The 27595-nt window shown below is 42.0% G+C and overlaps 1 protein-coding gene across 8 annotated transcripts in view; it reads left to right on the plus strand.

Annotated features, from left to right (window-relative positions):
- MAST2 (microtubule associated serine/threonine kinase 2) overlaps positions 1-27595 on the plus strand; it is a 158334-nt gene that overhangs the window by 104804 nt on the left and 25935 nt on the right. For 6 of the 8 annotated variants that reach the window (XM_014582430.1, XM_006164222.2, XM_027766587.1 and 3 more), the window contains 4 exons: positions 4467-4558; positions 22220-22295; positions 25409-25429; positions 27230-27308. In XM_014582430.1, the coding sequence (XP_014437916.1) occupies positions 4467-4558; positions 22220-22295; positions 25409-25429; positions 27230-27308 (268 nt within the window). The remainder of the gene's footprint in view (positions 1-4466; positions 4559-22219; positions 22296-25408; positions 25430-27229; positions 27309-27595) is intronic. The other 2 variants (XM_027766588.1, XM_006164223.2) reach the window with 1 other exon arrangement.

Below are 27595 nucleotides of genomic sequence, written 5' to 3' on the forward strand. Positions count from 1 at the left end.
ATGCCAATGAGGAAGCCATTTCAGTTAATGCAGATAAGAGGTAATAAATATCATGATGACTTGGTCCAGGTGGTGGTGGTGAAAGAAGTGAGAATTGATTATATTTTGGGATACATTTTGATGTTGAAGCCAAGAAGATTTATGATGGGTTGGTATATAAAAGAAAGGGAAGAGTTCAAGATGACAGGTAAGGTTTATATTATCTTCATTTTATATTTGAGGACATCAAAGCACAAGGATTTATGTTAGTTGCTCAAGGTCAAACCCCCAAGCTCACATTCAGATCTTCCGATTCTACAGCCCTATTTCTTTCTACTGTGCAGACACTAAAGCCCTGAGTAATATAAGCCGTAAGTGCTGAAGGAGTTCAAAGAAAAGGAATTCACACAAAAGCTCAGCCGAGCTCGATGGTTCATGAAGAAAGGGTAGAACTGGGTCAGTTAAGAAGGGAGGGCATACTTCCTGAGCAAAGTAGTATGAACCAAAGTATGGAAGTGTGTCTTCAAGGTGTCCTTCTACGTGGATTTTCCTCGGTCTGCATAAACTCTAAGGGCCAATGTGGTTTCATGTGTTCATTCTGCAGTTTCTCATGTTCAAAACTATAGATTCCATAGCTTTGGGTTTTGGGGTTTTTTTTTGTTTTTTTTGGGTTTTTTTTTTTTTTTTTGAGAATATTTGTATCTTACCATCAGTACAAAGGACTGAGTAAATATAGTATGTTGGTCTTTAAGAAAACTCAAGACAAAACCTTACCTAAGAACCTAAATTAAGAAAAAGTAGATTATTGGAGCCAGCAGGTGGAATGGTGGTTAATGTGCTGGACTCTCCACATGGCTGACCGCAGTTCAAATCCTGGGCCTGGTGGCTTCAAAATCATGTCAGGCCCTTGTGTGTGCTTGCCCAAACCCCAGGAAGAGAATAGAGGAGAAGGGACTGCAGTATGCCCCCCCCCCGCCCCTTAGGGGATGGTTTCTCACATTCCCTTTCACTGTCTGTCTCTGTCTCCCTCCTGTAAGTGTACACACCCTATGGCAAAAACCTTAAAAAAAAAAAAAAAAAGAAGGTTCTGTACAAGTGATTAAGTTAAATGGCCATGGTAAGGAGTTTGGATTACATTTGCAATGTGCTGGGAAGTCATTGTGGAGGTTTTAAGAAGGAAGTAATATGATCCAATTTGGGGCTATAAAAATTATACTCTGGTGAGTAGAGCATAAACTGATATGTGAAAGGGGGTGGGAAAGGAGCAGGAGGGAGTACAGGTACAGACTGAACAGGGGAGTCAGAAGAGCTGACTTTAGTAGGATTGTGGTCTTTCCTACCATTGGTGCAGGTGGGAAAGCAGAGAATATGGATACAGGCTCAGGTGGACTAGTAGATTTTTGCAGTGGGAATATATAGTACTTCTCTTTGTGTTGTCTCTTTTTTCTCCAATTAAATAAAAAACAAAAAGTTAGGCGAGGATGAGAAGTGAGGAAGGGGTATTAGTGGTTTGAGGAGAAGTGAATTAGTTGTCTCGGAGAACAAGCGGAGTACATTACAAGTGGAGTAAACGTAGTAAGGTAGGCAGGTGGCAGAGAGGACCCACTTGATATTTTATCACCATAACCATAGATAAAGGGGCCAGCAGGTGGAGAAAAGATTAAGGTGCTAGACTCCCACGTGGTTAACCACAGTTCAAGTCCCGGATCCGGTGGCTTGAAAATCATACCAGTCATGTGTGTACGCATGCCCAGAATCCTAGGAGAACGGAGGAGAAAGGATTGCAGCGTGGCCTCCCCCCAGGAAGTGATTTCTCACTTCACTGTCTCTTTCTCTCTGGCTAGCACATGCACCCTATGGTAAAACAAAACAAAGGCATACTGCCTGAGTCTGTATCCATATTCTCTACTTTCCCACCTGTACCAATAGTAGGAAAGACCACAATCCTATTAAAGTCAGCTCTTCTGACTCCCCTGTTCAGTCTGTACCTGTACTGCCTTTTTGCCCACTATGCTCCACAGGCTGGGACTACATGGGAAGCCAGAGTTCGATTCCCAATCTAGCCTAAAGGCCAGGTGTGTTGGTGCAGCTAATCCCAGCAAGTCGAGAGATTGAAGCAGGAGGATCATGAACTTGAGGCTAGTCTGGACAACAAAGCAAGAACTTGTTTTTGTTAAAAAAAAAAAAAAAAGTCAGATTATAGTTTGTAATCCCAGCCAAGAGGCTGAGGCAGGAGGATTGGGAGAGAGAAAGCCTATCCAATTAATTAATTTAATTAATTATTTAAAAAATAAACAGTTTAACTAAAGACACCAGGCAGTATAATTCTATTTTTTTTTTTTTCAGTCACTCTCAGTTCCCTGGTAGTGTTGCAAAATAGATGGAAAAGTTGGTTTTGAAAGGATTAGGATTTTGCCAGAGCTTTGGTGTCCTTGGGAAATAAGAAGTCTTCACTTAGAGCTGGAATTAAAACCGATGTTCAGGAAAGAAATAGAGGATATGGGGTGGTTGCTGCTGTCGAGGTTGAAGGGGAAACTGTAAGCTCTTCTGAAGGTTCAGGAGTGGTGGGAGACTGTCCAGTCAGACAGTGGAAGGCGTGGGCACGCTTGATGGTGACTGAGGTAAAGAGAGATGTGGGCATGGTTGGGTTCTTCCTGATCCTTAGTAGAATGTGGACTGTCATTGCTAATCAGAATCTCTTTCTTGGGATTGATCTCAGTCCTTCTGGTACTTTCTTGTCACATTTCCAATAGTTCTTTAAGATGGTTACCTATGGGTCTACCTGTGGCCTACTCCATAGCTACATAACTTACTTCTTTTCTTAGCATTCTCCCCTCCTGCCACCCACTCTTGAGTTCTTTAGTATTTCTTGAACATACCATATTTGTTCTCTCAGTCCTTTTTTTAAACAGATTTTTGCCTCTGTGCACTTGACAGAGAGAGAGACAGAGAGAGGGAGAAACAGAGACAGTGAAAGGGAAAGTGAGAAATCACCTACCAGAGGGGATGGCCGCACCACAATCCCTTCTCCTTCATTCTCCTCCTGGGATCCTGGGCATGCACACACATGCACACCCACTGTGAGTTTCAAGCCTCCAAGTCCAGGACTTGAACTGTGGTCGGCCATGTGGGAGTCCAGTGACATAACTGCTTCACTATCTGTTGGCCCATTTCTCTCAGTACTTCTGCCTTTATGGTTTTTCTTTGCCTCTCAGATCCTGTGTCTGGATCCTTCATATCGTGCAGGTTTCTGGTTAGATGTTAGTTACATCCTCACGCCTTCCTGACTGCCAGCTTCTGGTCCCATGCCAGTCTCCATTATTTCTTGTATCTTTCTTTCATTTCATCTCCCCATTATCTCTCTCCACCCTCTCTGGTCTCTGTTCTCTTTCTGTCTCTTCCCATATTACTGTTAACTACAGTTCTTTTTTATGTTTTTTTTTGTTTTTTTGCTGTAGAGTGTATGCGCTTGTGGGGGAGGGGAGGAGAGCAAGAGAGAGTGAATGAGAGAGAGAAATCACACACACACCTCAGGGGGATGGCCATGCCAGTCTCCTCCCCTCTATTCTCCTCTCAGGATTTTGGGCACCCGCGCACACACGCCCAGCATGTTTTTTCAAGCTACTCAGTCTGGGATTTGAACTATGCAGTCAGCCATGTGGAATCCACCTGTCTTAACCACTGGTCCCTGTTCACTCCAGTTTTGAGGACAGAGACTTTCTTCTGTTCCCTATTGTTTCCCTGACTCCTAGTACAGCGCTTAGTGCATAGTAATTATTCAGTAAATATTATTTGGATGTATATATTGATAAATGATAGATTTTTCTAATGCTTTTAAAACATAAGCTGACTTTCAAATACATTTATAGAAACATTTTAGGAGTAGGTATTACATGAAATGGCTTTTCATCATGATCTAGTTTTTTCCAACCACATGAAAAGCCTCAGATATTAACATGTAAGAGAAAGTCAGTTATATAGAAAAATTCAGGCCTGTTATGAAACTTATGGTGAAATGAGAATCTTAATAGACTAAGTAGTTTCAAAAATAGTAGTTTCATAGATTAAGTTAATAACTTCATTTTATGACAGGAGCATTCATTTTTATGAGATGCGATGATATTTTGACTCATGTTTTTGTTTGCTAAATCAAATTTGCAGTGGGCATTTATATTAGATATTATTTAAATCACGATTGTTGCCTGTAGGGAGCTTTGTGTTTGCAAAGCAAACCCGAACATTAGAAAAGTGTGATGGTGATAGAAGATACACGTACGTCAAGGCAGCGACACAAGTTATTCCAGCGTGGAACACAGTGAAGTGTGGAACCTACCTGGTGTGAGCAGTAGTTGCTGACCCAGCTCAGTCTGAAGTGCAGTATTGCTCAGCTTGTTGAATGTTGTCACTGTCTTGTCCCTCGGTAGCCTTTTGAGGTCTCTGGGCCCATGGCGTGGTCCGATTGTAACCAACATTTTGTTTTATTGCAGTTGCCGGACAAGTAACCGCAAGAGCTTGATTGTGACCTCTAGCACATCACCTACACTACCGCGGCCACACTCGCCACTCCATGGCCACACAGGTGAGTGCTGGGAGGTTAAGAAAGGTTGCGGGGAAAGAGGGGCCACAGGTGCCCTGTTTCCTTCCTGCTTCTCATTTTGTGTGGTTGAGTGTATAACACTCACTTTTCTTGGCTGACTGAAGCAGTCAGAGCTTGTGGGCTTGCTTTCTGTAGGAGAACTTGCGCAGTTGCTTTTAGACTCTGAGTTGTCTTTGCTTGCTCCTCTCAGTATTCCTTTTAATTTTGTACATATCTTAGAGCCAGGTAAGCATCTTGGGCCCATGGCCTCTGTTCTAGTGTGTTCTAATGTGTTATGGCCTTACTCATCTTGGGTCATGAGATGAGGAGTACATTAATAGTTTGTTCCTTTATGCCCAAGGATCAGACTCACAGGTATATTTTCTGCTTCATGGGGGACCAGCAGATGGTGTAGTGGTTTTGTTGCTGGACTCCCATGTAGTCGACCACAGTTTGAGTCCTGGACCTGGAAGCTTAAAACCCACGCCAGGTGCATGTGCATGCATGCCCAAGATCCTGAGAGGAGAATGGAGGAGAAGGGATTGTGGTGTGGCCATAACCCCTGGGGGTTATTTCTTGCTTTCTGTCTCTCTCTGTCTGTCTCTCCAGTGAGTACATGTGCCCTATAACAAAAATCTCTCTAAATTTAAAAAAAAAAGATTTTCTGTCTCATGGAACTGCTATGAACTTTCCCCCTCTTAGAGTAGGAGGTAAGAAAAGCAAGAAAAATATTTGTTTCATATTGACATTGATTTCACATATTGGAATTGAAGGAAATGACCTCATGCTTTTAGACTCTCTTCCACCAGGGATATGAACCCCTACTCTAGTATGAGGACTGATTTACTTGGCTTTAACTTAAGAATATAGAAGGAAACTTCAGAGTCTGTGGGAAAAATGAAATTAGAGAATGAGTTCACAAATTTTTGAAATCTGTGCGTGGGTTTTTTTCCCCATAATATTCATTTCTTGAACTTTCTGAAGTTCTCTTTATATAAAAATTATGGAACTTGCATTGATTTAGGCACACTCTACCTCTCAGAGGAGGATCAGAAGAACTCATTTGTAAAAACTAGCCGTGTATTTTGGTCTAGACTTGTGTTCTTGTATCCCAGGGAAGCCAGACAGGGAAACAGCTTTCCTGAAAGGGTGGCACACTGCTACCTTGGTCACTGCTACACTGTTAACTGTGCAAGTTCTAAACCTGTGGTTAGTGAAAATAGAGAAGACTTGGAACTTTAATAAGTCATTTGGATCTTGCTGTCTGGGTTTGGAAAGTTGGAGGGTAGATACTATCCCAAGTTGGACATTGTCTTCGGACACTCAAAAGGGATCTAGAGCAGTGAAATAGGTCAGCATCAAGCAATTAGACAGGCCAGTCCTCCTAGGGTTTGTCTCCTTGCTCACAGTTTACAGAACCTTTGGGAGAAAATACATGTGGAATATTTGTTTGAGGACCCCCGAGAGTCTGGTGATTCTGAAACTGAACTTTGTCCTTGGGAGAAGGCCTCACCTTCTTGGGTTCAGATTCTCTGAGCCTAGAGGTCAGCTGTTCAGTGTGCTGGTGGCCCTTTTCCAACAATCAATAAACATCTCAGACACTGAATGTCACTTTAGAACAAATCACTGTGGACACAGGGAATTGGAGATATACTTAACCTTTAAAGCAAAGTTTTCATTGTTCTTATTAGATCTTTCCCACCAAATAAATGGACTGGATTCTGGATTAGCTCAAATTGCATATTCTACCCTAGAACTTTGTTAAAACTTAGCATACACCTGACCTGGCTTTTTCCTCATATAGAAATTAATTTAGCATGTCTAGATCCAGTATGTAATTGCACAACTGTAATGTGAGCACTGGGCAATAATGACTGGCTGCCCCTCTCAAGATGATTATCTCTCTATTTAGATACCTGGCAGTTAGTTTGTGACTAAATCCTCCCTACTCAAGTGGCTTTGATTGAGAGTACCACCTGGCCTTTTTAGCCTGCCCTGATCGGTGGATTCTAGCTTTGAGTTAATCTTAAACATTCTTAGTACTTCATAAATGTTAGCCTCATCCCAGCAAATGATTACAGAAAATGCAGAGGGGAAGAATTGACATAAAAGCCCAATTTATGGTGTAGACTACACTTATCCAGCTGTTAAGAGCGAGCACTGGTTGTGTCATACAGATCAAAGTTGACATCAGATTGTATCATTACTTACATCTTATACATCCTGAGAGTTGCATCCAAGTTGTATTCCAAGACCCTTTAACTTGCCCCTCTTAGAGTAGAAGGCAAGAAAAGTGAGAGGACTATTTGTTTCGTGTTGACTTTTACATCTTGAATCATTTGAATATATGTAAGTGCTGCTAATTTGAAAGAAGGTTCATTTCTTTAACATTGTTCAGTTCAGTACCTTCTATATATAAGTTATTAGATGTCTACTGTGTATAAGTAGATTATAGCTTCAGGAAGGCTAGATCAGCAGGCATTTACTTAGTCATTCTGGAAATGGAAACATCCTAGTTTTTTTTTTTTTTTTAAACTGATATACGTTATTTACTTATGTTTTCAAATTTTGCCACAGAGTACCTGTGCTTGCTAGAGAGAGACAGAAAAACAGAGAGGGAAAGGCACCCACTTCCCATGGAGTGTGGTCCCATCACAATTTCTTCTCATCCATTTCTTCATCATGTTGGAATTTTTGGCAAACACACACATATCCAGCATGTTTCTCAAGCCACCAGGTCTGAGATTTGAACCACACAGTTGGCCATATGGGATCCAGTTCCCTTAACCACCAGTCCGTGGAGCCAACTCCATAAACTTATTTTGTAGAGTAGTTTTAGGTTCATAGCAAAATTGAGGAAGATGCCCTTTGCCCCCACACATGTTTATTCTCCCCATTATCAGCATCTTCCACCAGAGTGGTACATTTGTTGCAATTGATGAGCCTACATTGACAGATCATTATCACTTAATCATTAGTTTACATTAAGGTTCACTATTGGTGATGTACATGTAATGTGTTCAGACAAGTTTATAATGGCATGTGTTTACCATTATAGTATCGTACTGTGCTCTACCTAGTCATCCCTCTCTCTCCCTAGTCCCTGGCATCCACTAATCTTTTTTTTTTTAATTTATTATTATTTTTAATTTGATGAGAGAGAGAGAGAAGGAAAAGCAAGAAAGCAAGCCACCAGATTTGGGACTTGAACCACAGTTGACCATGTGGAAGTCCAGCACCTTAACCACCATGGGCCATGCTTGCCCATCCACTAATCTCTTTATTACCTCCATAGTTTGTCTTTTTCAGAATGTCATGTAGTTAGAATCGTACATTATGTAACATTTTCAGATTGACTACTTTCCTTTAGCAAGATGTATATAAGTTTCTTTCATGTCTTTTCCTAGCTTTAATAGTTTATTCCTTTCAGCACTAAATAATATTCCATTGATTGGATGTACCACAGTTCATCCACTTACCTAGTGAAGGATATCTTGGTTGCTTCCAAGTGTTGGCAATTCTAAATAAAGCTACTGTAAACATTCACATACAGGTTTTTTGTGTGGATATAAGTTTTCAACTCATTTGAAACTGATTATACTATACAGACTTGAGGTTTTCAGGGAGCACAGGTGCTGGATTGAATGGTAAGAGTATGTTTGGTTTTTGTAAAAAAACAAAACAAAAAAAACCCACCCACCAAACTACCTTTCAAAGTAATTGTACCATTTTATTGAGTGACTGGAAAAGTCATGACATATTTTTGTAAAAATGAAAAACATATTACTTCCAGTTACCCAACATATTCCTACCTACAATGAACAAGAGTTCCTGTTGCTCCACATCCTTGTCAGCATCTACTGTTGTCAGTTTGTTTTACATTTCGGCCATTCTAATCAGTGTGTGGTAGTATCTCGGTTTTTTTATTTGCATTTCCCTAGTGACATATGATGTTGAATTTTTTTGTATGTTTACTTGTTTTGTGTGTGTGTGTGTGTGTGTGTCTCCTAGACATCTGTGTGAGTAATTCAGTATGATTATCTTGACTTCAAGGAAGAAGTAGGGCTGGAAAAAACATGTTGGACTTTCAGCATATAACAAGATTTTAAAACTCTGTGTCCCAATGAGGTCACCTAGGGAGTGAGCATAGTCAGAAATTACTAAATTACAAGGGAATTGGATGGGGGGAGGCACTTAAACAGGATTTTAAGTGATAGTTCACCTGAGCAAAGTGCTATCAGTAGATCAAGTGAGATGAAGTCTGAGAATTGTCACTTGGATGTAACACTTTGACATCACTGATTAGCTATTTTGATGGAATGATAGATACAAAACCTAATTGGAGAGTCAGAAGAGAAAGCAAAAGAGAAAATGGAGATAATAACCATAAACTCCTCAAGGAGTTTTGCTGTAGAGAGCAGAAATGAAATACAAAATCAGTGGACAGGTCAATAGAGTTTTCTTAATTTGAAGAAAAAAAAAGAGCAGCATGTATGGATGGTAATAGAAGTGATTCAGCAGAGCGAGAAAACTCGATAATGCAAGTGGATGAGGAATGGCTGATGCGGTGTCCTTCCGACGTTGAGTGGGGATATAAGATCCAGTAAATAAGCAGAAGGTTGGACCTAGCCAGGAGCTCAGACAGCTCTTCCACAGCCATAGAGGAGGCAGAGGACAATGTGTCCCAGAGGGTAGTTAGTAGATGTGGTAATGAGAGCTTTTTCTGTTTTCTCACTGAAATGGAAAGTGAGATGATTAGCTGAGAGCCTGAGGAGAGAGAGTGAAGTATAAAATACTCTCTTAAAGGCATGGGGAAAAATATAGTAAGAAATATGATGGATTTTCAGCAGTATGAAGAGTCAAGGTTAGTGATCATAAACATAAAATGAGACTTGTTAGCCCCTCCTCCCTTTTTAAGCTTATCTGTGGATTTCTTCTAAGAGAGAAGGAGGCAGGAAAACAGAGAGGCAGGCACCTTCAGCAGGGTCTTTATTCTGTGATCCACCTTTAGTCTCAGCCAACCTGGATCTCGGTAGATGCATGCCTGGTGTGCGGAGGGAGGCCCCCAGGAAGCCAACTAGGGACCTTTCCATGTGGGTTCAGTCATGCTACTGCTGCACCACTGTCAGGCCCTTGTTGTTTTATTGTTGTTGTTGTTTTTAAGAATTATTTTAATTCAACTTTTTAAAATTTGTTTACTTATTTTTAAAAAATTTGACCAGAGAGGAGCAAAGCTAGAAATAGAGCAAGCGAGAGAGATAGAGGAGAGAGGGAAAATGAGAAAGCAAGCTGCCAGGTCTGGAATTTGAACCGTGCTTAGCCATGTGGGAGTCCAGTGCCTCTAACCATCACACCAGCTACCAGCCCCATTTTTAAAAAAGAAACGTTATTGTAAAGAAATATTTTATTGAATTTTACTTATTGTTATTATTTTTTAAGGCAGAGACAGAGAGAGAGAAGGACAGTAAGAAAGCAAGTCACCAGGTCTAGGTCTTGAACCACAGTGGACCACATGGGAGTCCAGTTCCTTAACTACCATGCCACCTACCAGCCCCTTTTGTCAATTTCTTTGTATGGCTTTCTCTAGAAACTCTCTAGAGGCCAAGATATTGAAAAGATCATCTATAAAGACATCTAAATTACAGAAGTCATCATTAAGACATTGTCACAGTAAACAATTTCAGTGATGCCGAGTGAAAGTCTTTAAAGAGCAGGAGGAGTTTCCCATAGATGTGACTATGGGAAATGATGTGGAGAGGTAATAATTGATAGTCTAGTGACATGATTTCAACCAGGAGTGTGTTTTTATGGAGAAAGGAGAGTGACCGAAAGAAATGAGGAGAAAGGCTGCAAGAAGAAATGAGCCAGTAGGATGTATACCCCACCTCTAGGTCCAGTGGCACAAGGGGAGTGTGGAAGCAGACAGTCCTCACTTGAGGGAGCTGACAGGAAACTGTGTCCACAAGAGAACACTAGGTGTGTGTTCAGGGTGCTTAGGAGTACAAAGTAAATACACACAGCTCACGTTAGTCATTGAAGCAAGATGTTCTTTTCAGAGTTAGCTCATTGAATGGAGACAGAAAGGTCATTCCAAGTAGAGGAAAAGGATCAAATAGAATGGTATGCTTAGGAAATTAAAAGTGCAGACCAGTATAATCTGAACTAGATTATAAAGGGGTAATTGGATATGGATGGGTAGGCAGAAAGTCATAAAAGGTTATATTGCAGTATAAAAGGTCAGGTTATTAATATCACATGGTATGGATTTTTTTTAAAGTAAGCTTTGTGAACCATGGAGGGCTTATATAGGGGCTCCATAAATCTAAAATTATATTCCCATTCTTTTTTCTTTTTTTATTTTAATTTTGTTAGAGGTCTCATGTGCTTGCTGGAAAGATAAGAAAGTGAGAAAGTACCTTGCCATGGGGTATGGCCACACCCCTGTCCCTTCTGCATTTGTCTTCTTGGTATTTGGGGTGTGCACAGACATGCACCCGACATGTTTTTCAATCCAATGGGTCCGGATTTGAATGCACAGTGGGCCATGTGGGATCCAGCTGTCTTAGCCACTGTGCCACCAGCTTGCTCTTTCAAGTTTAAAACAAGAAAGTGAGGGTCCACATGGTCAAATTTTATTTTAGAAGCAATGGTGAAAATAAGAATACAAGGAAAAGTCTGGGGAAAAAATTAAAAATACACCATTATTATAACAATGGTTACAATTTTTTAAATTATTAATTTTATTTACTATTATCATTTTTCTGTTTGAACAGAGAGAGACAGAGAGAGACAGGGAAAGTGAGAAAGCAAGCCACCAGGTCCAAGACTTGAACCGTGGTTGACCATGTGGGAGTCCAGCACCTCAATCTGCATGCTACCTGCCAGCCCAGTGGTTACTATTAAAGAGGAAACTAAAAGGGGGGTTTCTACTTTTTTCTCTTCCTGCTACTTCCCTTGAGAATATAATCCATCAATTGTATGCTTAAAAATATTAAAATTTAAGGAGGGTGATGCTAGCAGTTAGAAGGCCACTTAGGAGGCCATTGCCATTATGGTGATGTGGGGCAGTGCTAGCATTGGAGAAAATACGTGCCTCAGAAAGAAATGTGGGGGGGTTGAATCATCAAGGTGTGGAATTAATTGTTTCTAGATTTCCTGCTTGTGATTAATGGGTGATGACATCTTTAACTTACAGGAAGACTAGCTTTAGAGGAAGAAAAAATGACCAGAAACAAATCTATACATATATGGACACTTGATATATGACAAAGGTGACATTGAAGAATTCTAGACAAAATGTTCTTTTAGGGTCAGCAGGTGGTGTGGTAGTTAAGGTCCTGGATTCCCACATGGCCAACTGCAGTTCAAGTCCTGGACCCTAGTATTTTGAAAATCACCCAGGACGTGTGTGTACAAAATCCCAAGAGGAGAGTAGAGGAGAAGAGACTATGGTGGCCCTTTCCCCTAGTGGGTGATTTCTCATTTTCCCTCTGTTTCTTTCTCTGGCTAGTGCACGCCCTATGGCAAGAACCTAAATTCTAAAAAATAAAGAAAAAGTTCTTTTCATTAAATGATACTGGGACAATTAGATGTCCATATGAAAACATTTGAAAACTTGGTTTTTCAGAAAAATCAATGGCAGGTAAATTGTAAATTTAAATGTGAAAGGTAAAACAATAACATTTTTAGAAAGTGTGTAGAAGAATATCTTCATGTTCTTAAAGTAAGGGAGTTTATTATTTGTTTGTTTATCTGTTTGCCTTTTTTTTTTGGAGAGGTTTTTGCTATAGGGCGCATGCGCTTGCCAGACAGACAGAGAGGGACAGAGAGATAGAAAGCGAGAAATCACCCCCCAGAGGGGATGGCCACACCACAATCCCTTCTCCTCCATTCTCCTCTCGGGATCTTGGGCATGCACGCACACACGCCCAGCGTGAGTTTAAGCCACTGGGTCCAGGACTCGAACCGTGGTCGACTACATGGGAGTCCAGCGACACAGCCATTACGCCAACTGCTGGTCCCTCTGTTTGCTTATTTTTTATTGCCAGAAGTTTCCTGCCTTGTTAGAATGAGACAGAGAGAGAGAGGGAGAAAGCACCCCTTCAATGGGACATGGTCATACCTCGATCCTCCGTCCTGTTGGGATTTGGGGCATATACACACACATTGCCTCCATGCCTAAACAAGCCCTTCAAGCCACCAGGGGTGGGAATTGAACTGCAGTCAGCCATGTGGGATCAATTTCTACAACCACCAGGCCATGGGACCAACCCAGAGATTCCCCCCTCAAAATAACAGGATGTAAAGGATAGGATTAATAAGTTTGAGTACATTAAAGTTAAGAGTTTCTAGTCATCAAAAGATATCATGAAAAAAACAAAAAGGCTAACTATTATGGAGGAGAAAATAACTGTGACACATAAATTGACAATAGGGCACAGACTTGGGACATTTGAAGAATTATTGTACAATGGTTTAGGAAAAATGTGTATTGTTAAAAAATTATGCAAAGATTTCTGTTTTTTTTTTTTCACTAAAATAAACGTGTACTTTAATTTTGTTTTTCTGTGAATTTTTAAGTTAAAAAAGTTTTAAATGTTTTTGCCAAGGGTATGTGTGCTCACCAGAGAGAGACAGAAACAATAGGAGGGAAAGTGAGAAATCACCCCCCACACACCCCCCCTGTGGGAGATGGCTACGCCACAATCCTTTTTCAACCATTTTCCTCCTGGGGTTTTGGGCACACACCCACACATACCCAGTGTGATTTTCACGCCACCAAGTCTAGAACTCGAACCACATTTGGCCAGCTGAGTGTCTAGCACTTTAAGCACTGTACCACTTGCTGGCCCCTCTGTGAACTTTTAAAAGTCTTGTTGTTTGTCAGCATAGAGAATATGATAGAAAAATGGCTGAGAGACTTGAATAAAAGTTTACAAAAGAAGAAATAGAAGTGGCCAATAAATGTATAAAAACAATTTTATCACTTATCTTATTAGTAATTATGGAAATGGGAAGGAAAATCACAAAGAGATGCCAGTTACATGAGCGCCAAACATGGCTTAAAGAATACTAAGACCAAGTGTGGATAAATAACTCTTAAACACTGCTGGTGGGCATATAAGTTGGTACAACTATTTTGCAAAAATTGTTTGCCATTTTCTTATGTAAAATTCAAAACTTGACAAACTAGAGCCCAAGGAACACATATAATTCTATTTCTATGAAATGTGCAGAATAGGCAACTCCATATAGACAGAAAGTGGATGAGTGATGTCAGGGGTTTTGTGTGAAAGGGAATGAGGAGTGACTCCTACCAGAATTTTTCTTTTTTGGGTAATAAAAGTGTTCCGAAATTACATAGTGGTGATGCTTGTGCAACTTCGCCAATATACTAAAAACCACTGAACTACACACTTGAGCAGGGTGAATTTTATATGTGAATTGTATTTTACTTTTTAAAATTGTATGAGAGGAAAAAACTATTTAGAGATGCATACCTAGTTGCTGAAGCTATAAGGAAGTGGTTGTCTTTGTAAAAGTCAAGATAATGTTGACCTTAAGTGTAGAAGGAAAAGACTTTTGGTTGGGAAGGATTATGTAGAGGGCTTTTAGAAGATGCTGTTGTTAATGTGGACAGTGTTTACACAGGTGCTGGGTGTATTATATTCCTTTACAAATAGTTAAATTGTGTAAATGAAGCAGCTGGTTCAAGGTCAACTGACTGCCCCCAGCTCTGTGTTTTAAGTTGTCTGGGACGGATGATTCCTTGTTTCTGCAATGTCTCTTGCAACTGCTGAATTGCTTGATATAAAGTTGAAAAAGCAGCATACTTTGCTGGCTGCTGGGTTTTCTGTTAGATATTTTTGTTCTCTTGAGCCTTTTCTGTCTGTCTTTAAGGAAGGGCTCTGAATGTAACTGTTCCGGAGCTAGAGCTATGAATGTAAGTCATTAATGAGAATTGGCTTGGGCCAGCAGATGGCATGGTGTTTAAGGCCCTGGACTCCCAAATGGCCAACTGCGGTTCAAGTCCTGAACCTGGCAGCTTGCTTTCTCACTTTCCCTCTCCCTCCAGTAAGCTTGCATGCCCTATAGCAAATATACTCAATAAAAGTAATTATTTAAAAAAAAAAATTGCTGGAGCCAGAAGGTGATGTGGTGGTTGTGGAATCCCACATGGCTCACCACTGTTTGGATCCCAGACATGGTGACTTGCTTTCTGCCTTTCCCTTTCTGTCTCTCTCTATTTCTCTCTGGTCAGATTTTAAAAATAAAATAATAACAGCAAATAAATAAATGGTTTTTTAAAATTGTTTTGTTGTTGGAGAGGGTTTTTTTTGCTATAGGGTGCATGCGCTCACCAGAGAGAGAGAGAGACAGAGAGACAGAAAGCGAGAAATCACTCCCCAGGGGCTATGGCCACGCCTCAATCCCTTCTTCTCCATTCTCCTCTCAGGATCTTGGGCACGCACACAAACGCGCCCGGCATGAATTTAAGCCACCGTCCAGGACTCGAACCGTGGTCGGCCACATGGGAGTTCAGCCACATAGTCATTACGCTAACTGCTGGTCCCTAAATGATTATTTTAAAAAAATTAATTGGTTTAAGTATTTTCTTCAAAATGTTAATATCCTAATATCCTAACATCTTGATCACCTTTCCAAAATAAGACTAAGTCAAATTATTGGTTTTATTCTGTCACAAATGCAAAGTGTTAGCAGGTTTGGTCTCTTTTTTTTTTTTTTTGCTATAGGGCAAGTGCACTCACCAGAAAGACAGAGAGAGACAGAGAGATAGAAAGTGAGAAATCACCCCCCAGGGAGGATGGCCACGCCACAATCCCTTCTCCTCCATTCTCCTCTCGGGATCTTGGGCACGCACGCAAACGCACCCAGCATGAGTTTAAACCACTGGGTCCAGGACTCGAACCGCGGTCAGCTACATGGGAGTTCAGAGACATAGCCATTACACTAACTGCTAGTTCCAACAGTTTGGGCCTTTTTAAGATGAAGTGACAGGCTGGCATCTTGGTTTGGTGGTTAAGGGAGCCAGATACAACATAGCCTGCTTGTGCCATTCAGGTCTGGGCCCCTGAGGCTTGAAAGGCACTTTGCCTCTATGAGTGTATATATGCCTCAAATCCCTATAGGATGGCAACCTGGAGGAAAAGATATTACAGCATGACCATGCCCAAGTGCACGTGCCTTCTGGAAAATAAAACACAACAAGATAAAGTAAATGTTGGAGAAATAGAGAAAACAATAAAGGTAGCACAGATATTTTTGGTCTTAGCACCTGAGGTATATATAAGAAAGGATTTCTCTGGGGCTAGCTCCATGACACAGCAGTGAAATCCTACTCAAGAGAGGCAGGAATCTATATATGGCAGCCATGGTTGGAATTGCCAGTCCTGGTCTGCCCCAAACACACCACACGCTGGGCATGTATGAGAGTACCAGGATCCTCCAGAGGACTAGAAGAAGGGGATAGCTGTGTGATTTGACCCTGTAGAGGATACTCTTTTCTCTGTCTTGCTTTATCCTGAATAAAGAGAAAGTGGATAAAAGAATTTCTGTGATCTTCCCAGGTTCCTGGCAGAATATAGAAGATTTACTGCTGAGTGAAGCAAGCCAGGCTATGAAGGAGAGACATTGTATGTCCCCATTTAATATATACCAAGTGTCCGCACTCTGTGACTGAAATGGATTGACTAAAGGATTTAGAAACACAGTAAATGGGTGTAAATACCAGTAAATGGGTGTAAATATAGTCTGTGTGAAAGAGTAGGGTCTGAGGAAGGACATTTAGAAGAAAAATAGGGAGGGAAAGCATTACTGTGACAAAGAAATGTGGTATTATCTGTTGAAGATATTTTATAGTTTTATCAACTGGACTAGGGAGAAATGTTCACATGTTGAAATATTCACTTTGTAAGCTAAATATGATTGAATGTATAAAAGAAAATGAAACGAAAAAGTAAGTAAATAAAATTATTTTAAAAAACTGAAATTTTCTGAGACTTTATCAGTATCTTGATTATGCTAATAAGGTGACCCTTGGTGAGTCACTAGATAGTTTCAGGATGGTACTTAGTCACCAGGAAGACCAGCCACGTGACCTGGGTTGGAAATTTGGCCAGCCAGTCTTCCTGGAAAGATGTAGGGGCCAGAGATTGAAGTCAGTCCTGTAGACACTGATTTAATCAGTCATGCCCATGTAATAACGTTCCATTGAAAACAGTAGACACCAAAGCTCAGTGGAGCATCCTGGTTCAGGAATACATTTATGTGCCAGGAGAGTGACACTTCTTGAATCCACAAAGACATGGCGCAGGAGTTCTGCTTTTTCCCCACCAGACCTCACCCTGTATATATCCTTTATAATAAAATTGGAATGTGTTCCAAGTTCTGTGAATTGTTCTTGTGAAATTATTGAACCCAAAGGGGCTATGGGAATTCATATTTATATCCAGTTGAATTTATATCCAGCCAGTTAGTAGTATGAGTGGCCCTGGGAACCCCCAAGACTTAGAGCTGGAGGAAGAAGAGAGGCAGGACTTTGCTCTTAATTTTGGTGTCTGTGCTGACTCCATATGGTTGGTGTCAGAGTTGAATTACAAAACACCCAGTTGGAGATAGTGTCAGAAAGCCCATTAGTGCCTAGCAGGTTGGAAGGAATGCTTGTTTATATCTCATCAGCTTCTAGTTGGTGGAAATCAGTCACTTCCCCTTGCACTATAGGGTTTTTTTTTTTTTTCTCCTAAAGATTACGCATAGTGGTCTTGCTTTTGGCTATGTCCTGGCAACAATTCTATAACTTGGCAGCTATTTCTTTTCTCCGGCATGGGCCATATTTGGTATATAAAATATTGTATTGTGAATCAGCTCTAAAAAATTGAAATGAGAAGCTAGCAGGTGGTATGGAGGTAAGGTGGCTAGATTCCGTATGGCCAACTGTGCAGTGTTGGAGTCAGGCCCCAGAGGGGTTTGAAGACATGCTGGATGCATGTGCACACATACCCAAAACCCCTGGAGGAGAGTGGAGGAGAGGATTGCAGTGTGGTTATCCCCTCTTGGGGGGGGGGGTGATTACTCACTTTCTTGCTCTATCTCTCTCACTCTTTTTTTTTCTCTCTCTGATGAATGTATACACACTATATAGCAAACTAAAAAGAAAAATAATTGAACAAATATATGAACCTTAGAAAAATTGATAAATTAAAGGCCCAGCCATGGTAGAACAAGCAGTAGGGTCTGTTGTGCAAGGCTGGGGCTGCATGGGAGGCTTGGGTTTATTTCTTATATAAACCTAAATAGGCCAGTCATGGTGGTACATGCCTGTAATCCCAGCAAACTGGAAGACTGGGAAAGGTGGATTGAGGCTTGACAAGACCCGGTCAAAAATATCTGACTCTTACTTAAAAAATACTTTTATATATATTAAAGCCAGCATGGTGGTTTTTACCTGTAGTGCTTGTTTGTTTCTTTGGTTTTGGTTTGTTCTATTTTTTGTTTTATCACTTGCTTTCTTTGTTTTTCTATTGTGTTTGTGGTTCCCCTTTACCCACTGGCAGAGTCTCATTGTTCTGCAATTCTTCTCTCTCTGAATAGCTGCACTCACAGGTGCTCGCCACCATGCTGGCTCTTTCATACAGGGTCTTGATATGTTGCCCACGCTGTCTACAAACTCAGAATCCTCTTGCCTTAGTATCTGGAGCAGCAGGAGCTAGAGGTGTGCACCACAATACCTGGCTCCTTAGGTGTGCTGGGAGTCAAACCTGCGACTCCCACGTGTCCTCAGGATGCCAAGCACCAGCATCCAGCATATGCTACCCTGGTTGGTCTATCACCCCTTACTTTCTGGCACTAAAAAATGCTCCAGGCTCATCTTATATATTTGCTATTTCAGTCCTAGAATCAGCCACTTCTCCAAAGGGACTCGGACCCTTCTATTGGAGAGTAGTATTAGAAATCAAGATCTAGGGGCCAGGAGATGCCATAGTGCTTTCATCACTGGAATTCCACATGACCCACTGTGGTTTCAGTCCCGGACCCGGTGACTTGAAATTCATGCTGGGTGCATGTACTTGCATGCCCAAGATCCTGGGAGGAGACTTTCCCACTCACTATCTTGTCTGTCTCTCTCCCCTGCTAGTGCACATGCCCTAAGGCTAAAACCTCTACAAAAAATAAGTCAAGATCTAGGTGCTAGGTATGCTTGTTGCTACTGGAGGGTCCTTTCTTTTAGTCCCTTTTAGCTGACAGATCAAAGAAGAATATACACATCCATAAATATTTCTATAACAGAGAATTCAAAGAGTTAGTGGAAATGACTCCTATCTCTCACCATTAGCAAAAATAAAAAAAAATCAACTCAAAGTGGATCAAAGACCTAAACCTAAGACCTCAAGCTATAAAACTACCAGTGGAAAACACTAGGAAAACTCTTAGAAACATTGGGGTAGGCAAAGACTTATTTTTTTAATTTTTAAAAGAATTGTTTATTTATTCAATTCCATTTGTTATTATTATTTTTTAATTTGACCAGAAAGAGAAAAGGAAAGACAGAAATCAAGCCACCAGGTCTAGGACTCAAACCGCCATCGGCCATGTGGGAATCTCGCACCCTTAACCACCATGGTACCTGCTAGCTCCTGGCAAAGACTTCTTAAATAAGACCCCCAAAGCACAGGCAATAATCCCCCAAATAGACAAGTGGGATTACATCAGATTAAGTTTCTGCACAGCAAAAGACACAGTAATTAGTGTGACTCAACAACCCTTGGAATGGGAGAATATTTTTGTAAACTATGCCTCAAGTAAGGGACTGATAATTGGAATACACAGGGAACTCAAGTGACTTACCTGAAAAAAAAAAATGATCAACCCAATTAAAAGATGGGAAAATGAAGACATACAAACAGCCAAAAAGCATATGAAAAATGCTCAACATCCCTCATCAGAAGGGAGAGACAGATCAAAGCCAAAACAAGATACCACCTGACCCAGTCAGAATAGTGAAAATTAAAAAAAAAAAAAAGTCTTGGCAAGACTATGGTGAAAAGGGAACTCACTTACACTGTTGGTAGGAATATCAATTGGTCCAGCCTCTGTGGAGAACAATATGGAAGTTCCTCAAAGATCTACAAATAAAATAACCATATGATCCAGCAGTTCCACTCCTGGGTATCTACCCAAAGGATAGGAGAATGTTCAGTCAGAAAAGTGCTCGCACATCTGTGTTTAATGCAGCATTATTCACAATTGCCAAGACATGTAACCAACCAAAATGTCCATGAGCAGATGAATAGATTGAAAAAGCGTGGTATGTATACTCTATGGAATACTACTCAGCCTAAAAAATTAAAAAAAAAAAAAAAAAACAAGATTCTGGCATTTAATAGACAAATATCGAAGAATTTTCTGCTGAGTGAAGCAAGCCAGGCTGTGAAAGAGAGACATTGTATGTCTCCACTTAACATATACCAACTATCCGTACTCTATGGCAGAAACTGAAAGGTTAGAGACTATAGAAGCATAGAAAATGGCTAGAGATACCAAAGACAGTATGGGAAGTGGGTGGGAGAAGGGAGAGAATATGAGGAAAAATTAAAGAGAAAAGTAGAGAGACAAGACATTTATGGGACACAGAAATGGATTATAATCTGTTGATGATAATGTAATAGTATCCTGAAACTGACTGGCATGAGGTGTATTCATGTTGGGTAAATTCACTTTACAAGCTAAGTGATATATACTGATTGAATGTATAAAGTAAATGAAAAATGTTTTAAAGTTCGTGGAAATGAAAGTAAAATATGAGGTTTTTTAGGTGCAAAAACTGTAAAAGTTATGTTTAGTGTTTTTGTTTTTTTGTTTTTTGGCACTACACACTTTCCATGAACTTTTAGGACTCCCTCATATGTCACCATCTATATTTTACAAGTTCTCCCTGATGTCTCTGACTCTAATTAAGCCATTATCATATGGGTCATTCTAGCTTTTCCCTTTGCTGATCTGTAAATTTCCAGTAAGAAGTCATAATTTTCATGTAATCCAGTTTACCACGTTTTTTTTCCCCCCCTCTTGGATTGTGCTTTTGGTTTCATATTTAAAAACTCATCACCAAACCAAGGTCACCTAGGTTTTCTCTTATGTGGACCCTCTGTAAATTTTATGGCTTTATGTTTGTATTTTTTAAAAAAAGAAGAGTAGATACTAATGAGGAAGCCTGATCCTTATTATGTCTTGGCTATGGAAGCAACTATTCAAGATGACTTGTTTTGCACCCTGATGGCCTATACTAGCTAGGAAATGGTCTTAGACACAACATGGGAAACCCAGAGCTGATATTAGTGTGAGAGTAGATTCATTAGATAAGGTTGTGCATTTGTGTCCCTGGGGGTCACAATGAAAATACCTTTTCCTAAGAGAAGTAATTTCTACACCATGAAGAGGCTGCACTTGCATTACAGACTTGGGCATCTTGAATATGGACTATTTTAAGGAACACTGCTTTTTTTTTTTTTTTTTAAGAATTATTTTATTGAATTTAATTTACTAATTTATTTATTTTATCTTGACCAGAAGGGAACAGAGTAAGAGAGAGACAAAGAGAGGGAAAGTGAGAAAGCAAGCTACAAGGTCCAGTTTGAACCATGGTTGAACCATGGTTGGCCTTAACCATCATGCCACCTGCCAGCCACAAGGAACACTACTATTCTGAGAACCTCTTTCTCCCTTAAAATACAACCTTTCTGGGGGCCAGTAGTTGGCTTGGGGGCTAAGGAACTGGACCCCACATGGCTGACTGATGTTTGAGTCCTGAACCTGTGAGAAACCTGGCAGTTTGAAAATCATGCCGGGTGCATGCGCATACGTGCCCAAAAATGGAGGAGAAGGGATTGCGGCATGCCCATCTTCCATGGGGGCTAATTTCTCACTTTCTCTCTCACTGCCTCTCTCTGGTGAGTGCACACACCCTATGGCAAAAAACCTGAAAAATTAAAAAAAACATGTTTTTGATTTAGCCTCATGGATGTAGCATGCAGAGTCCCGTTGCCCTTTGACAGGTACTTGAGCATTTGACTGTACTGTCTGTACTGAGTGGGCTGTTTTAAGTGGGAAATTGAGTTAACTTTACAAGATGGATTAAAGCCTGAGGTGTTTTTAGGAGGGCAGGAAATAGGTATGAGCAGGGAGAAATCCTCTGGGGTGCTAAATGTTTACAAAGAGGGAATCTTAAATTAATATTGGGCCTGAGAAAATAACCATATATGCTAATGGCCCATGGTAGGGGTAAATTTCTTTGCTTGAAGGTCATATCAGCTCTCCTTAAAAGCAAATCTCACAGGGGACCAGCAGTTAGTGTAATGGCTATGTCGCTAGACTCCCATGTAGTCGACCACGGTTCGCGTCCCGGACCCGGTGGCTTAAAACTCACGCCGGGCGCGTGTGCGTGCGTGCCCAAGATCCTGAGAGGAGAATGGAGGAGAAGGGATTGCGGCGTGGGCATCCCCCCTGGGGGGTGATTTCTCACTTTCTGTCTCTCTGTCCCTCTCTGTCTGGCAAGCGCATGCGCCTCATAGCAAAAAAAACCTCTTCAGAAAAAAAAAAAAAAAAAGGCAAATTTCACAGAGGTTTCTTTTCCTTTCCCATCCACAGGTAACAGTCCTCTGGACAGCCCCCGGAATTTCTCTCCAAATGCACCTGCTCACTTTTCCTTTGTTCCTGCCCGTAGGTAAGTTGATAGAAAACCACCTCTGTGACCATCTTGTGGCACTTGCATGAATGTTAGTTGAATGTCAGACGCCTCCAAGTGACCTCTCTTCCAAGGGTGTTACCTCAGGCTGTCACATCAGCCTTCAGAACTGCTTTCCTGCTCTTCTCTCCCAGGTCAGAAGCATGTGTTTAGGTTTTGCTTTATAAATGGCCTACATGTTTGCATTTGAGTGTTTGAATGGGAGAGTAGATACCAGAAGTGGGTTCATTTATATAATCCTAAACACAAGTCCTTGGTATCCTGAGGGCATGTTTCAAGTGTTGCACTCTCACCTGAAGGCTGTCTGCAGGGTGATGGATGAGAAACTATGTTCTTCTCCCGGGAGGACCCAAAGTTCTGGTCTTTGAACTCAGTTAGTTCCAGTGGGCTAGACAGGCCTTCAGATATGTCCTTGTCCTTTTCTTTGAGCTGGGGTGGGACCCATGTGTAGAGATAAGGACAACTATAGGGCCACTGTTTCTTCCATGAATTTAGAAAGAGTTGGTGCTTACAGACCCATGTTTGTATTCCTCCTCCCATGGTTCTCCTCTCTGAAAGTGACATACACTGGGGCTGGCAGGTGATGTGTGGTTAAGGAGCTGGACTTCCACATGGCGGACGGTGGTTTGAGTTACACACGTGGCAGTTTGCTTTCTCTCTCTGTCTCTGGTCAAATTAAAAATAACAGTAATAATAATTAATTAAATAAGTTTTTAAAAAAGTGACATATACCTATTTCTGGCCCACAGTAGCAACCCGGAGAGCTCCACCCATTGCCAGGGTATATATATGTTTTTTAAGTCCTGGCCAGTGGAGAAGTCCCAGCTCCCTGAGATGAATCGTCCAAAACACACACTAAGGTTCTATACACAGATAGTTATTTTTTAGAACTTTTTCTAAGATTCTTTGCTGGCAGAGACTTTTTTTATTTTTCAATTTTTTCTTGGTTAGTTAGTCTCTAGTATTAAGAGTTCCAGAAAAATATGTGGCTCCAGATTTGGAACTGTTAATGGATGGAAAATGTAATATACCTCAAGGCGAGATCAATTTTAATATTTAGACTACTTTTTAAAAAGTTGTGACAGAGGACCAGCAGGTGGTTAAGGTGCTGGATCCCCACACGCCCAAGTGTGCTTTGAGTCCTGAACCTGGTGGCTTGGAACTCATACAGGGTGTATATGTGTGCATGCCCAAAATCTCAGTAGGAAAATGGAGGAAAAGGCCGCCTGCCTTGGGGGTGATCTTTCACTTTCTCTCTCATTATTTCTCTCTCTCTCTGGCAAATGCATGTGCCCTTTGGGAAAAACTTAAAAAGAAAAAGAAAGAAAAGATAGAAAAAGGGCCAGCAGGTAGTGTGATGTTTAAAGCACTGGACCCCACATGACCAAGTATGCGGTTTGAGTCCTGCACCCGGCAGTTTGAAAACACACCAGGCGTGTGTGTGTGTATGTAACCATAAATCTCAAGAGGAGAAATGGAGGAAAAGGAATTGCAGTACGGCCACTCCCCATGAGAGATGATTTCTCATTTCCCCTCTCTCTGGTGAGTGCACATGCCCTATAGCAAAAAATATCCAAGAAAAAAGATACAACAGAAAAAGAACAGCCACCTGAAAGTGGCCTTTACTCACTATTCAAGTGAAATCCAGGGAGACTCCTTGCCCTTCTTCTCCTGGATTCTGTCTGCCTGGGAGGACATGGGCAGGTTGTGAGTTCGATGGCTGACTTGGGAACCCCTGCTGACCCAGCTGCCTTATTCAGAATGAATCTCATACAGGTTTGTTCCGTGGACTCACCTCTCCTCACCCATGTCACTTTCAGTCAGTTACCCAAGAATCCAGGTAGGATCACGATTGTCTGTGCAATCCTAGAAAGAGCAACTAATCCCAGACTTCCTGCCTGGGCTGTGTATGAAATATTAGGGGGACAGCAGGATCCATGATCAGATCCCCAGAGGTGGCATTGAGTCACTTCTCATTATTCAGTAAGTATCTACCGGGCACCAACTCTGAGCCGGCACTGTGCCGAGTGAGTGCTCGGCTACAGGCAGCAACGTCGGCATAGCCCTCCGTCCTCGAAATGTACAGTCCGTAGAGTCTGGGTACTTCTCGCTCCCTTTGGAAGGAGTAGTTTCCTCAGATCCTTACTTAGTTAACTCATTCTTGTCATTCGTGTTCCATCTTAAATGTCACCTCCGTGGAGAGGCCTGTTCTAAATATACAATCCACATGGTTCCTTTGTCATTCTCTATCAAATCATCCAGATTTATTTCAAACTCATGTCAATAGTTTGGTCTTTTCTGATATTATGAATATCTGATATTTTTATTTGCCTTAACCAAAATCGAATCACCTTTAATAGAGATAGGTTCATTTGTTGAAAGCTCTACCTCTTGGTCCAGAATAAGCACGCGGTCAGTGCTTATTGATCAAATGAGTGGTGGGAGAGACGGACAGTAAATGAACAAGCAGACAAGCATAAACTGACAGGCACCACGAAGGGAGAGTGTGTGGTGGTGCGTGACAACAGGAAGGAGAACGGGGTGGAGGGCATGCAAGGCCTGTCTGCCTGACCGGGTGTGTAGCCCATTCCAGGCAGGGGGAGAGCATGTTCCAGTGGTGCCCTGTGCACGCCACTCCCTAGGCTTCAGAAGTACGACAGCGAGGTGGCCTTGGAGCCTGGTGTCACCACCACCGAGCATGCTGCTGTGCTTGGCAGCCTGACGTCGAGTGGTTTGTGCGGAACTTGGAACTCTGCACCGTCCTCGTCCTCCTACCGAGCACAGCAGAAAACACTCCTAGTTCGGGGTGGAGTATGGAAGAGTACTTCAACACTGCCGAACAGGGATCGGGAATCGTTTGTTGCTAGGTTATTGAAGTTAGACTGGAGCAGTAGTTTGAAATATCATGCAAAAGACGGATTTAATGAAATGCCGAGGATAGACCCATCAGTCCCACAGTTTCACTTCAAACCACCACACATTTCTGAACAGAAGGTTTGCCTCTGCCGAGCTTGACCAAATGCCAGGGGTCAAACAGAGCATCTGCGTGGTCCTCTCTTGGTTCTCACTGTACTGTACATCTTTTCACACAGCCATGGCCACAGAGCAGACAGGTAATAGTGGATGTCATGGGGAGAGGGGCTGGGGAACTGCTGTGCATGGCCCGACGTGTGGTTTGTGATTTTGTGCCTTGAGAACTAAGGGTATGAACTGGGTTCTCTGGCTGTGAGTGTGGACATTGGGCCTTTCATATCTAACAGAGAGGCCCTCCGGGACCCCCACCCTCACCCCCAACACATGCTGGAACCAAGACTCCGAGCTCATGTGCTTGGAGGCAGGAATAGCTGAGCAGATCCAAGCTTTTGAGCCTAGGGACAAGTCACCCTTATCTCAGTTTTCATCAGTCACCTCCAGACAGAGGAAATAGTAGTATTCTGCGGTGGCATTTCTTTCTAACTGGTGGCCCCTATTCTTCAGGACATGGAGAATGGCTGCCATGAAATCAGTTTCCATTTTTAATCTAAAGGAGGAATATGATGTGTGAAAAAGTGATTTGACAGAGTTTAGCAGGTCATCCCTGAGTCACTCTTGTCCCATCTTTGCTGGGCTCTGCTTCTCTGGGGTTGACTGCTTTGTTGCATAGAGCTCCAGGGACCCAGCAGAGAGGTCAGGGAGAGCACCCTGTGTGAGCGCCCTCCTGGACATGTCTTTGCCTCGGAGACTAGGTTCCAGCACTTAAAATCGACCTGCACTGGCTGGCTGGGTGGCATGAAGTGGATTGGATCATGTGCATGTGGCATGAAACTCTGGGCTTTGCCTTTACTCAACACAGTAGGAAAAGCTGCTAGGTATGGGTGAGGTGGGGAGGGCTAGCCCTTCAAGGGGAGAAGCTAGCAAGATTGAGTCCTCTTTTTGTTTCCTCCTCATCTACCTCCTTCCTACTCCCCCACCTCCCACCCCTGCCATAACTGTGAGGTCTTGAGCAAGTCACCCATATCCCTGAGTCTTAGTGTTTTATCTGTAAATTGTGATACAAATCTAACTTCTAAAGATCCTCCATTGGGTCTTGATTTCTAAGGCTCTGTGAGCAGCAGCAAAGAAGTTTATCCAACTTCATCCAGAGCAGGCTGTACCCCAACTCCACAAGGAAGAATACTTCCTACCCTATCTCAGGGACAGACAAAGAATTACATGTCCCTGCTATACCTGCTTGATCTTTGTCCTCTACAGTAAAGTAGGTAACTGTGGTTCTTTCCGTGGGAACTTTGGGGTGCATCCTTATAAGAGTAGCAGTCCTTCCCCCAAAGTCTCATCTATGGCCAAGGGTATGTCCCCTTCTCTTGTGTGAGGCCAGTGTCACTCTGGCATATATTCCCCCCAAATGCTGCTATGGTTCCTAAAGGATGCTGGGCAGCCCACAACTGTTTGCCATTGATTGATGCTCAGTTCAGACTTCAATGGTCCACTTCTTCCTGGTTGTCAAGCCAGTGGCCTGGAGAAGACCAAGAAGCCTGCACGTGGAGCCTTAAAAAAAGGAAGTAGCCGTATTTCAGTGGCCGTTCTGTCCTTGTAGCTATGCCCTTAGCCATAGTCCTCTGTCATTGCTTCTCTGGAAGTGAATAAGTTGAGCGTATAGAGATATTTATGCAGAATCATAGGAGGGTAAAACAGATATTCAAAGCCATGGACTCCTTTAAATTCGGAGATGTCTGTCTTTATGGTGAAAACACACAACAGGAGGCTGCTGTGAGAGAGAGGGTGAACGCACTTACTGGACCATGCAGTACTGTCTTGACAAGGAGGAGCTTCCAATGAATCAACTGCCTCAAAGTGCTGATGGACAGGCAGACAGATAGGTCCTGGGCTCAGGGTAGGGTCCTGTAGAAACTGCCTAATATTCATTTCTTATGCAGGACTGATGGACGGCGCTGGTCTTTGGCCTCTTTGCCTTCTTCAGGCTATGGAACCAACACTCCTAGCTCCACTGTTTCAGTAAGTAATCAAATCTGTGGCCATACCTTCTTGACCTTGGGGACGTGCTTCCCTACAGGTTATTATTTATCCAAGACAGTCCTCAACTTTTTCTGCAAAACGAAACTCAAAGAGGTTGTGTGGGGATGCGGCTGAGTGGGTCAGAGGGCTGGTGACAGTTAATAGCCATAACCAGATCCATAAATGCTTTTGGAAAGGACTAGCCAATACCTTCTCTGGGTGTCGATTATTCCTAGTGGAGTCAGAAGAGGGCTTGAGGATGGCCTTTGCTTTGCCAGTGAGGCCAG

Source organism: Tupaia chinensis, unplaced genomic scaffold (genome assembly GCF_000334495.1).
Source record: "Tupaia chinensis unplaced genomic scaffold, TupChi_1.0 Scaffold143599_1, whole genome shotgun sequence".
In the NCBI taxonomy this organism is placed as follows: Eukaryota; Metazoa; Chordata; class Mammalia; order Scandentia; family Tupaiidae; genus Tupaia; species Tupaia belangeri.